A 13,218-nucleotide genomic window follows, 5' to 3' on the forward strand; every position below is an offset into this window, starting at 1 on the left:
ACACTTTGATATAGTTCTGGAGATTAAGAAACATCTGCTGGTACTTACTTATGGGAAACAGGTGGTTATGATTTACATTTTACTCAGCTCCTTAGTGTTTTGTAATTATATCAGCCTTTAGTTGAAACTTAGCAAATCAATTGCATTGCTTATAGACTTCCTGCTCATCAATTGAAGAAAAAGAAAATAGAGACAGGCAACGTCTTTCTTCTAAGAGGAGAAAGATATTTCATGTGTGTTATGGGTTCTCAACATAGAAACCAGATCTGAGTCCAAATTAAAATTTAAATATGAGCCTTTTATTACTGGGTCCAGGACCACTTGACCATACTCACGTAGGAGAGGACAAATGGCCAGGAGCCTTAGAAGTATAGAGGTTTTAAAGGTAGAAACTGCACCCTGTTTGGCAAACAGATTTGTCATTTAACATAGAACAGTACCTTTAGGGACAGCATGACCATTACTCAGTATACATTTTTTTCTGGGAGCATTGTTTTCTGGGAAGTCTCAGTCCATTGTTGATTTATCCATGGTACACCAAGCCTCCTTGTGGTCCCACAAGGAAGCAGGGTCACAGAAAGTTGAGCAGAGTAATTTTTGACATTTAGTTTTACATTAACTTGTCACATTACTTTTACATTAACCCTTTACAGTGTGTCTTAATGAGGGCTATTCTAGGTCTAGAGCAAGTGATCTAAAAATTATATTGAAGTCAGCATATTAGGCTGGCCAGATAGCAACACCTGCTTAGGCAGATGCAGGGGCTGGGGGTTTGATTCCCAGTCTGCTGTGCTGGCCCCACTCTCCGGGCGTGCTGAGATGGTGAATGACACTGGGTGTGGTAGCACGTGCCTATAATCCCAGCTGTTGGGAGGCTGAAAAACAAGAAGGATCACTACGAGTCCAGGAAAAAAAAACCCAGCATATTACAAACTTTTAAGCTCTTTAATTTATATTATGAAATATACAACTATAATTTATACTTTTTAGACAGAAAATATATACAGAAGACACAGCCTTCAGAGCTTCAGCATTTCCGCCCCAGTATCTGTCTTCAGAGGTAACTCTACATTCCTACGCTTACCCTCCATATGCCTTCGAGTCTACACAGAACGTGTGCTCAGCGCCTGCCTCACGGCATGATTACAGCCAACCCAGTCGTCACCGAAGTTTTCGGACTGTGAAGCCCCAAAACGAACATATGTGTGCTGTCCCACAAGAAAGAAAAGCTCCACTAAAGGTGAGGAAATGCTTTTTGTTGTATCCTTGAGTGAGTTGCTTTGAGAGATAGTTTTTTTTTTTTGTTTGTTTGTTTGTTTTCGGAACCAGGGATTGAACTCAGGTCCCTGAGCTTGCCAGGCAAGTGCTTATTCTACTGAGCCATCTCCCTGGCCCCAAGTGAGTTGCTTTAATGTGGTAAGAAATCGCTATGTTTTTGCATGATAGTTAAGCACCACTTTTTTGTGGGGGTTGTCTTTAGCCTTTGGTCTAACCTTTTTAAAAATGAATTGTGACTGCTTATTAATTTACTCTTTTAAAGCTTTTTTCTGTAGTGGTAATTTTTCTTATTTTATGTTATTTTTTTATCTCCTGCAGAAAAAAACCTGTGATGAGAAGAAAATATACAATGAGCAAAAATTTAAAAGAACTGAGGCCCCATCACCATCTGAGATCAAGCCAGACAGAGGTCCCCACCATGTGTCCATTCATGCTGAGAATAGATTGAAACCAGGTAAAAATAACAGACTGTGTGGGGAGTATCACCCACGCCAGCAGCTTCGCCATCTCTGTGGGCTTGTTCATCGTGACTGTTGCGGGGAATGAGACCTGGAGCCCAGCACAGCTGAGGGCCTCCGACTTCCTATGGGACGTGCAAGCCTTTTCTGTCTCAGGCAGAGGATCATAGTGTGGTAATGTGCATTGCACTGAGGAGGGGCCTTCACCGGTTAGGACTGCTTTTCATGGAGTTTCAGATCACCTAGCAAATAGGTGATGTCTGCAAGCTTCAAAACATGACCGCAAATTACAGTAATGTCCTTTGTACTGTATTTGACTGTGTTCTGACAGGAGACTTTTACTAGGTGGGAGAGTTTAACTGTAGTTAAAGGCCCACCTTAAATAATACCAAACCTGGCCGTTGTAGTAACTCAGAGGAGCTCAGAGGACACCATTTGTATTTGTGCCACAGATTCCTGCTGCAGTTTGATTATTTTTTTTTATTTTTTATTTTTTATTTTTTATTTTTTATTTTTTTAATTATGTGTGTGTGTGTGTGTGTGTGTGTGTGTGTGTAGCCAGCTCTGCCCACCAGGGGGCGGGGCTGGCTGGCATGTGGTGCTGGGGGACCGAACCGTGGTCCCTGTGCTTTGCCAAGCCCGTTCCAAGCAGGTGCTTTAGACCACTGAGCCATCCCACCAGCCCAGTTTGATTATTTATATATGACTGACAGTCTTTGTAATTGTTACTAGGAATACAGTTTATTTACATATATAATTAGTTTTCTTGGTTTATGCATTTTTCTCTTTCGTTGACTCCACTTATGTGACTCACTGGTCACATGGGAGTATGAAAGGAAAGAGGAACTCTAACCTTGCAGTTCCAGGAGGGACTTCATGGCACTGAGCCTGCATGTCATCTGCTGCACTTATGGACAAAAGTGGGACAGAGGCCATAAATTTCACGCTACTTGTTTTCCTTTAATTTGTTCCAGGTCTATCAATCTGAAAAGTGTAAAGTTTATTAGTTGTAGGGAATTTGTTAAAATCCCCTTAAATTTGCCCAAACTCTAAAATGTATATTATGAATCAAGTCATAGTGGCACACACCTATAATTCTAGCACTCGGAAATGCTGGGGCAGAAGATTCAGTGTGAGTTCAAAGCCGGCGTGGGCTACAGAGTGAGCTCAAGGCCGACCTGAACTACATAGCAAGACCTCAGCCACCCCCCTATAAATGAAACATGTATTAGGAATAATTAAAGTGCTCAGTTGTGCTATCAGTTTCAGGTAGCTATTTGATCAGCTTTAGAATTTCTCCCAAATTTCAAAATGCATTTTGATTTTCTAAATCCTGGCCCAACCTGAGTGATTGATGCCTCTGGTCATTTGTCTTCCATACGCCTATGAAGAAGGGTGGGACTGAGGAGATAGCTCAGCACTCTTAAGTGCCTGCCTGGCAAGTGCAAAGACCCATGTTCAATCCCTAGGTAACATGCCACACCAGCCCTGGAACCTGAGTGGGTCATGCCAGCTACTGAAACCAGGCATGGTGATGCACACCTGTAATCCCAGCACTGGAGTGGCTGATGCAGAAGGATCACTATCAGTCTGAGCTGTGTAGTAAGACCCAGTATCAAATAAATAAGGTTAAATTAAAAAGAAGGTTGACAGCATCAGCAAAATCAGGACATTTTGACAGCAACTTGATGCCTCGAAGAGTGGTCTTTCTCCTCTGAGACTTAAGTTTGATTAATAGTCATCAAACTTCATCTGCATTTTTACATCTACTTTTTATTCTGTAATTCCAGATGGTTACCATAAGCGAACAGACAGGAAGTCCAGAACCACTGAACAGATTCCATCTACCTCCAAACCTGAGTTTGAATTTAGTAGGTTGGACTTTCCTGAATTGCAGAGTCCGGAGAGCAATATGTCAGGGATACAGAAGCAGTGCACATGGGGACCTCTGCGGTCCAGCTCCACCGTGTCTCTTGTAGAACAGGTGGGAGAACCTGTTGGAGTGGGGGGTCAGTGCGGGAGGGCAGAGCAATTGTCTGTCTTGTGCTTTCTTTCTCTTCAGCATACACCTTTTCCGTTTCCTCATTTCCAACACGGCCCATTAAATCCTTCTGTGGGCTGTGACATCCATGTTGCAAGGAGGAAGTCCTGGGAAGGCCTTTCATGGTGTCCTTGGCTGCCTGCTGTTATTTGAGCTGTCCACACTGAAGCTGTAATACCTTATCAGTTGCCTTTGTAAAAGAACCACATGATGGACTTCCTTTTGCCTGTTGATGTTGCAGTCTCGGCACTTTTTGAATATAGAGAAAAAGACTTAAAGAGAAATAGTATTGTTTAAAACTGCAGTGTAGCTCTGAATATTCCAGGTTTTTTTTTTTTAAATCTTTGTCTCTGGGGCTGGGGAGATGGCTCAGTAGAATAAGCACTTCCCTGGCAAGTGCAAGGGCCTGAGTTCAATTCCTGGTTAAACACACATACACACACACACAAACAAAATCCTTGTCTCCAGTCTTATTAATTGCAGGTTTAACAAATGTTATTTTAGTTGATTACCTTTGATTTGTTACTTTTTTTTTTTTTTTTTTTTTTTGATACAGGGTCTCACTGCATAGTTGAGGCTGGCCTTGAACTTACTATGGAGTTCAGGCTGGCTTCGAACTTGCAGTCATGCCCAGCCTCTTAAATACTAGGATTACAGGTGTGTACCACCACACCTGACTTGGTTTGTTATTTATAATCTTATTTTGTTATTTTTAATATTATTTATAATATTATTTTGTTTGTTTTGGGGACAGGGTCTCACCATGTAGTTTAGGCTGGCTATAGACTTGATCTCTGAGCCATGCTTGGATGCAGGTGTGCACCTCCACAACCAACTCTTTTTTTCTTTTTCTTTTTTTTTAATGTATTTGGTACAGGGTCTACATACTGATCCACCTGTTTGCAGCCTCCCAAGAGCTGGGATTGTAGGCACTCACCACCACACCCAGTCTCAGTTTGCCCCAGGGGGTAGAGCCAGCATGGCAGGCCTAGGGATTAAAACTCTGGCCCTTGCACCTGTTGCAGGCACTTTAATCCACTGAGCTATTTGACCAGCCCTATAAAAGTTATACTTATTAAAAGAATACTATGTGTTTTTTTTTTCCTCCCTGTGTTACTGGGGTTTGAACCCAGGGGCACCCTACTTCCTTTGAATTTTTGAGACGGGATGTCCCTTTGTGTTTCAGGCTGGCCATAAACTCATACTCCTGGTAAAACCTCCTGCCTTAGTCCCTGAGTGCTGGGATAACAGGCATATGCCACCCACTTAACCGCAGCCTTTTAAATTAGTTCATTATTGTGTCCTGGGATGGAACAGGGCCATCTAACCAAGCACTGTTCCCAGTCACTTCTGTGTTTTATTTTGAGACTGTCTTACTCAGACTCAGTTGGAACTTGCCTTGGCTCTCTTAGTAGCTGTATCCCCAGGCCTAGACCTGTTTTGTTTTAAGGTAAATGCTTGCTGTGTAGTCCAGGCTGGTATGGTGCTCAAAATCCTTCTGTGCTGGGGTTAAAGGTGATGTGACCACATCTCTGAGCTACACAGTATCCTCGCAGGCCTTCTGTCCACTGTGTGAGGCAGGCCATGTCTTCCTGAAAGGGCACAGTGGTATCTGCTTCTGTTTCTGATCTCTGGACATTTGTTGGGCTACTGTAGACCCTGGTATGTGGGCTAGTGAATGTTGTCTTTGGCTTTCACACCAGAACACTGCATCTGGAAGAGTCAGGAGCCTGAAGAGCTGTCTGTTAGAAGTCGCATATTGTTATGAGTATGTGATCCCATTGTTGGATCTATGTAACAGTGGATGTTTGTATAGTAGGCAAAGAAATAGAAGTCTACTGTTCCAAGTTGTAGATAAGAGGTGTTTTTTCCCGTTACTCTTTCTATGTATTGTCTTCTAGTATCTGTTGTTTGTATTAGCATCTGCTCTTGGTGCTGTATATTCTGCAGGTTTATACTAACACATAACCTGTGTCCACAATGAGAGCATCATGTGGAGAAATTGCCCTGCCCTGGAAACTCTGCCTGCTCATTGTACTCCTGCCCCTACCAGACACTGATCTATTGTTGATCCAGTTTTTCCTTTTCTAGAATGTCAGCAGTTGGAGTCATACAATGTGTGTAGACTTTCCAGACTGGCCTCTTTTCCCACTTTTAAACTGTGCATTTAAGTTTCCTCTCTGCATATTTGTGGCCTGATAATTCATTCATAAGAAAGTGCAAAACCGTCTTCTGCAGGGCCACATTGTGCATTTGCCCCAGCCACACGAGGGTTCCTTTCACTCCTAGCCTCACCGCAGTGTCTGTACTCTTAAAAGATGTGTGGTGGTAGATGGCTGCTTTGAATTTCCCTGATGACATCTAATGTATTTTCTTTTTAGGGTGAGACAGTGGTGGAAAAAGGCCCAAGTGGATCTATAACTGGTAATGCTGCTTCCAGTTCCCTGTCATGCACCAGAGGTAAGAATCACTGCAAAATGCTGTTTGTTTTACAGTGAGCTATGTATTTTCCAAGTTCATTTTTAACTTCAACACAATTACATGTTTTTTGTTTTAAAGCCTTTTTGACAAAAAGGCAGCTAGTGAGTTGATGATGTTAAATTAAAATGTTTAGTGAGGTCATGCATCTCTATACAAGAAGTGTGAGGAAATGAGAATTTTAATTGAAACACATCCAATTAAGTGAGAATTTCATGAACCTTAGAAATGATTCCTTCTGTGCTATTTTTAAAAGCTTTAGTTTCAGGACCCCAAATACCTTTAAAAATTGAGAGCCTTAGAGAACTTCTATCTGTTCAGGTGACAGTTTTGCCATGTTCAAAGTGAAAAGGTTTTTAAATCCCAGTTCACTTAGAAGTAATGAGTGCTCCTTAGGTGTGGTGGCGCAGCTATAATCCCAGTGCTTGGGAGGCTGAGGCAAGAGCATTGCTGCTATACAAAAACCAAAAAAAACAACTATGCAGGGCCGGCCAAATAGCTCAGCAGATTAAAGTGCCTGCAAGCAGGGGCTGGGGTTCAGTCCCTGGCCCTGCTTGCCAGCCCTTCCCTCAGGGCACGCTGAGACAGCAATTGAGACTGGGCATGGTGGCACGTGCCTATAATCCCAGCTCGTGGGAGGCTGTAAACAGGCGGATCACTACAAGTCTGATCTAGTAGTGAGACCCTGAACACCCTATAGACCCTTCCCTAAAATACAAGGAAAAAAAAAGAGCATTGCTGCGAGTTCGAGGCCAGCCTGAACTACAGTGAGACCCTATCTCAAAAAGAGGAAATAAAGAGAGAATGCTTATTAAAACTTTTCCAAAGTTACAGAACAAGTGAGGGAGCCTAGCTTTACCGTCACATGAGTCTGTACCATCTGGCTCTGTAGACCTGCTTTGGTGTTTGGCTGTTTTGTTGGCACATGCCATGCGCTTTCGTGCACTCAGTACAGAGGGAGAGTGAGGAAGACAACTGACGCACACAGTGGGCCCTGGAAAGGATCCCAGGAACCATCTGTCCTGTCTCAGCTATGAAGTAATTTATTCAGACGAGTATGATAGATTGTGATCTGGAAATTCATGGTATTTTGTGCTAATGGAAAACTCAAGTTTATTCTCTGGTGTGTTTTCCCGTGCACTGCTGTGTTTGCTGCACATGTGCTTCTGTGGCGCTTCATTTCCACTACTGTTCCGAGTGTGAGGCTGAGCGTAGTTGGAACAGTTGACCGTTCGCAGGTGCCTCAGGCTGCAGACAGATGTTCCTTTCCCCAGGTCCTGATGGATGTCCTTTTATTTTGTCTGTGTAGAGAGAGTTTCATGGGCACCTGGGAGGAGTAGTGTTGCTGTACTTATACCTGTGTTCTGAAAGAAATAAATGACCAGTTATTGTGATAGCTGAAGTCTAGAAATCTTTAACTCCCGATGTTAAAGGTATACATCAATTGAGGTTAGTAACAAGGTTAGTAGGGCCAGATTTTACCTCTTCAGTTCTGTGTGCTTGCCACATGGGTATTGTTGCAGATTGTATTTTAACTAAAATATTGTCTGTCTTCTACTTCCACCCCAGTCTCACCTTGCCTACTTGAGAGACTAGGAGAACCAATTAACCCTAACAAGTTAAAGAGAAAAATTCAGCATGCACGCTCCCAGAAAGAAAATAAGTCTCATGATACTGTGGTTTCCAGTGGGATGCTTTGCCCAGTAACCTAATTTCAGTTATACCCTGAGTAATTACTTATTAATGCATGTTTGAGTAACTGTAGAATTTCTGTTTACTGTTGAGGTTGGTCAACAATTTTGGTTATCTTTGAGCAGAGTTATCTTGGACACCAATGGGTTATATTGTTCGGCAGACGTTATCTTCAGAACCGTCACCAGCTCCCAAGAATGTTACTTCGATGATAAACCTGAAGACTGTTGTTTCGTCAGCAGATCCTAAAAGTGTTAATTTGGCATCTTCAGATCCTTCCTACAATGAGAAACATGTTCATCCTACTGAAAAGGTATGTATCACTGGAAACAGTAAGGTGGTAGCTGCTAGGGCTGAGGAGAAGGGGAGTAGGGACGCTTGCCCTGGAGGAGGAAGGCGGTGATGGTGGCACTACATGAAATGCACGTGACACTGTGGCCCGTGTGCGGAAACATAGCTCTGGTGGCACAACTTCTCTATACCATTTCACAGTGTAACAACTGGAAAAAATGATGCATGCCGCACATTTTGATAGTAATGACTTTCCCTGCCATTGGCTACTCTCTTCTCTCCCTTACCATAATCAAAAGCACTCTATCCTGCACTCACTAACCTCAGCTTGTTGTACTTGCACCTTGACAAACAGGAGGTTGGCTAAGGAGTACAAGTGACAATTGAGCCCAGGTATGCTTTACCACTGAGCTATGTCCCCAGCCTGTTTCATTTGTTTGAAACAGGCTTTTGCTGAGCTGCCCTGTGGGAATCAGGTTTGGGATTCTCTTGTTTTGCCTCCCTCAGTGCTTGAGATTACAGGCTTGCACTGCCATGTGTGGTACAACTTGATACCTTAATTTTGTTCTGAGACATATTATTAAAGATTGTATTGCATGCTATAAAAATGTAGTTTTTGCTTTCTTTGTTCTAGTCTCAAGCATCACAAGGTGGTGACCTTGAACAAAATGAAGCCTCGAGGAAGAATAAGAAAAAGAAAGAGAAGTCCCAGTCAAAATATGAAATCCTGACAGTACAAGAGCCACCAAGAATTGAAGTACATTTGTATTTATTATGTACTTAGTGTGATATTAGGAAAGGGTCCTTCTTCATAGGCAAATGGGCCCACACTGGCTTCCTGAGTGCAGTTCTCCAGCATTCTCTCCAATACCTCCTTCCCCAGTGCTGAGGAATGTGGCAGACACCTGCTGTCCTCCTTTCCTTTCGGTTCCTAGCAGGTGCTCAGGAAACATTTGAGTGAAGGTGTGCCATGTCACTAACAGCTCCCCTCAGTTCTCTTCTGGGTTGTTTCACTTGCCTTACTATGTTGGCTTTTACAAAACTTTCTTTTCTACTTAGAAATCTTGGTGCATAGTACTTCCACAAGTGCCCCTATTGTCCCAAGACACTCTGGTAATGCCCAGGTACATAAAGAAGCCAGGCTAGGTTCTCACTCCTTCCTCACAGACCTGCTTGTCTTCTCACACTACCCTTCTACACTCAGCCATCCTGGCTGCATGTGCAGGCACAAGAAATGCTGCCCCGGTGTCCAGCCTTAGGGTCAAACCTGGGTCACCCCTACAAATTTGTAGGAGTGGGTCGCAAGGCTCCTGGATGCCCCCTCCAGAGTAGATATACCTGTGTGGAAACCTGTGCCAGAGAATTATGGCCAGGCCAGGGAACAGTAGACATTTCTGACCTGTGTTTCCCACATAGCTTTGCTCAGAGTGCTGAACATGTTGACAGAATGACAAAATGTTGGCAAAAGAACCTAAGATTTTTTTAAAAGTTTAAAATTGTGTTATAGCAGGATTTGGCCTTTGTCTCTGTGGAGTAACCTAATAGAGCACAAATTTGAGAACACAATCTGAATGTAGATTTGATGGGTTTTCTAATGAAAACAGTCCTTACAGAATAAGGTCTTGAGCTGGGCCTGGTGATGCATACCTGTAATCCTAGCACCCTGGGGAGCTGAGGCAGTAGGAGTGCAAGTGTGATCCATCCTGGACAACTCAGTGACTTAATAAGACTTGGACTCAAAATTTATGTATTTATTTTTGGCCAGCTCAGCCCACACTGGATGTGGGGCTGGCACGGCATGTGGTGCCAGGGATCGAACTATGGTTCCTTGCGCCTGTCTAAGCTTGCCTAAGCAGGCACTTTAGACCACTGAGTCTCACCAGCCCCTTGGACTCAACATTTAAAAAAACCAAAAAGTAAATAAAAAGGGGGCCAGAGGAAAGTTCAGTGGGTAAGTCCCAGGCTCATTCCCTAGTTCAGTAAGTCCCTGATTTAGGAGCAAGTTCTGTTGCAGCAGAGTGTTTGTAAGTCACGTTTGTTGGTAAATCTGACAAAGTGAGTCTTACACACCTCTGATACAGATACATAACGTAAAGTGTAAGTAATCCAAGCACACAGATACAGTGAGTCCTCCACTGTGCTGTGCTGCTGTACATTCTTGCACTGTTCATTGAACACACAGCAACACAACTGTGATGATGCCCAACACACACATGGCTACTTGCATGGGTCTTGGTATCTGGGGGCCTGTTGTACTGCAGAAAACAGACAGATATAAACTCCAGGCCTGTCCTGCTGGGGTAGTGCAGGGTAGGTTCTGTAGGCCTCTGGGATCCTTGGTGGCACTCTTTTTCTGGGATATGTGCATTCAAAGTACGATCTTTAAATTTACTCTTAAGAATCAAAGCAGCTCTTAAGTTAGCATTTTGGGGATGTTCTGCATCAGTTTTTTTTTTTTTTAACATTTATTTATTTATTGTGTGTGTGTGTGTGTGTGTGTGTGTGTGGCCAGCTCAGCCCACCAGGGGGCGCAGCTGGCTGGCATGTGGTGCTGGGGGATCGAACCGCAGTCCCTGTGCTTTGCCAAGCTTGTTCCAAGTACGTGCTTTAGACCACTGAGCCATCTCTCCAGCCCTCCGCATCAGTTTTAAGAACTTTCCTGGACTCTCATTAAAGAAGGAAAAGACTGTACTTGGCATATTTGCATCTTCTGATGGGTAAAGAGCTAAAGGGGTGTGTGGTTTACTTAGGATGCCGAGGAGTTTCCCAATCTGGCAGTTGCTTCTGAAAGAAGAGACAGAGTAGAGTCACCGAAATTTCAATCTAAACATCAGCCACAGGTAATTTTTAGATTAAAACCACAATTGCTTTATGCTTAGCTTTCCTTGTGAACTAAACTCCTAAAATCTACTTTTCAGACATCTGTGTGTACTAAGGTGGTTTTGTTTTGATTCATTCTTTCATAGGGAGAGCAGTTGTGTTGAAACAGAGTTAACTCTCAAGCTAAGATGCTGTGTCCCATTTGTGATAAAACTACTGGTTCCTGCAGTTGCTTTATCAGAAAGGCAGGAACACTAACTACCCTGTGAAACTTTAGTGGAAAGAAAGTTGACTCACTTGATTCAGGAAACAGCATTTATTTGCTAGATGGTAAAGTGTGACAGAGGAAAAAAATAAGCACCAAAGTTTCATTGTACACAGTCAGCACAGAAGCCTGTGGGGTAGCCCCCAGCCTCATGGATTCAGCAGGGAGTGGTGGATCATAATGAGGCACTTGCACTCTGTGGGGCACTTATTCTCCATCATACTTGTTTTACTTTTTAAAGGAGGTAGATAATTTGGAAATATTTTTGCATTTATAAAAAGTTCTAATCCTTGAGCATGTTTGTTGCAGTTCCCTGTACTCTGCTCTGTAGCAGGTCCCTCTGCCTGCCTTTTGGTGCACTGAGTGCTCTCTCTGCTGGGAGCCCTCAGCCAAGTAGGGTTGTTGGTGACAGCAGGAGAGGGAAGGCATGGTGGTCCTAGAGTAGAGGGCCTGCATGCCTGAAGAAGTGTGCCAGGGCTTTCTTGTATATCTTTGTATATAGCCTCAAAGCTCAAATCACAGCTTTGAGAGTGTTTCACATATAGCATTTTTTTGGAATACATCAAACTTCGGGGCTTACATTTGGTATTATCTGCTGGGTATGACTTGCATCTGTGTAGATTTTGGTCCTAGCACTGTAATTTCATGACAGTTTGTTGATTTACTAGAGCAGTTAGAGAATGGTGCTAGAGATAGTAATCAAGGAGGCACACACACAAATTTTTGTAGCAAATGCTGTATTAGATAGGACTTGGTATCTGGAGATGCACACCCTCCCTCACAGTGGAGGTGCAGACAGAACTGGAGGTGACTTAGTCCAGACTCAGTGTTCTGGAAGGAAGAGGAGGCACAACTTCAGTACTGTTGGCATATGTGACATTGGTGCTTTTTCTTTAATTACTTGATTTTTAAAATATGACTTTTATAATGACTGTCATTTTAATCTTTTAATTGTATTTTTTTTTTTTGTAAAATGGTTAGTTCAGTGTGTCAAACTTACAAGTAACTTATGTTTTGTTTTGTTTTTTAACTTTTTAGAATACTTTTAAAAATAGTGGAAAGAAAAGCCAGATTCCAGTGCAGCTGGATTTGGGAGGCATGCTAGCAGCACTGGAGAAGAAGCAGCATGCCCGGCAGGCCAAGGAGTCCTCCAAGCCAGTTGTGTTCTCAGGTAGGAGTCTTCCAGTCTCGCCAAGGGTCACAGGCCTTCTCAGAGATTATTTTTGTGAATATTTTTATTTGTAGTCAAGTAATCGTATATATAATTTGATATTATATATCAAATTATTTTTTAATAATAAAATTATTATTAAATAATTTTATTTAATATTAATAAAATTTGATAATGGAATAAGCATAGGCCAGTGGAGTGGGATTGTGGGACTGGAGGTAAACCTGTATGGCCTTTTTTTTGAATAAGGCTGCCCAAGTCCATTAAAAGAACAGAGAAGCTGGCTGTAGTAGCATGTGCCTGTAATCCCAGCACTCAGGCTGAGATAGGAAGATTGCCATGAGTTTGGGGCCAGCCTGGGCTATATAGATCTGTCTTGAAAATCACAGATAAAAGCACAACAAAAGACACCAGCATCCTCAGAAATGATTCTGGAGCAACAGGATTTATAAGTGCTGGAGAGTGAGGTTCAACTCCTACCTCATACCATGGATGAAAATGAACTTGAAGTGCATCAGTGAACCAAGTATGAGAGCTAAACTAACATTTTAGAAAAATGGGTAAATCTTCATGGCCTTACAGACATGTCCAACATATGGCCCACTTTTTTTCACCTTTTTGAGAGGAATTATCTTGGAATATATATATATATTCAGACTTTTCCATACAGGACTTGCAATTTCATGCAGTTTTTAGTTCTTGATGTTGAACCGTTAAACTTGGA

General features: G+C 42.6%; 1 protein-coding gene across 7 annotated transcripts in view; it reads left to right on the forward strand.

Moving 5' to 3' along the window:
* Positions 1-13,218, forward strand: part of Secisbp2 (SECIS binding protein 2) — a 40,644-nt gene that overhangs the window by 7,394 nt on the left and 20,032 nt on the right. For 5 of the 7 annotated variants that reach the window (XR_002818730.1, XM_023704210.1, XM_023704207.1 and 2 more), the window contains exons 3-10: positions 991-1,240; positions 1,597-1,732; positions 3,527-3,720; positions 6,159-6,237; positions 8,073-8,260; positions 8,873-8,995; positions 10,989-11,078; positions 12,362-12,494. Coding sequence is in view for 6 of the 7 variants with exons in the window: in XM_023704210.1 (XP_023559978.1) it covers positions 991-1,240; positions 1,597-1,732; positions 3,527-3,720; positions 6,159-6,237; positions 8,073-8,260; positions 8,873-8,995; positions 10,989-11,078; positions 12,362-12,494 (1,193 nt within the window). In the remaining variant the exon portion in view is untranslated. Of the gene's footprint in view, positions 1-990; positions 1,241-1,596; positions 1,733-3,526; positions 3,721-6,158; positions 6,238-8,072; positions 8,261-8,872; positions 8,996-10,988; positions 11,079-12,361; positions 12,495-13,218 lie in introns of those variants that run through there. The other 2 variants (XM_023704211.1, XM_023704212.1) reach the window with 2 other exon arrangements.

The sequence above is a fragment of the Octodon degus genome, unplaced genomic scaffold, assembly GCF_000260255.1.
Source record: "Octodon degus isolate 3935 unplaced genomic scaffold, OctDeg1.0 scaffold00192, whole genome shotgun sequence".
Taxonomy (NCBI): Eukaryota; Metazoa; Chordata; class Mammalia; order Rodentia; family Octodontidae; genus Octodon; species Octodon degus.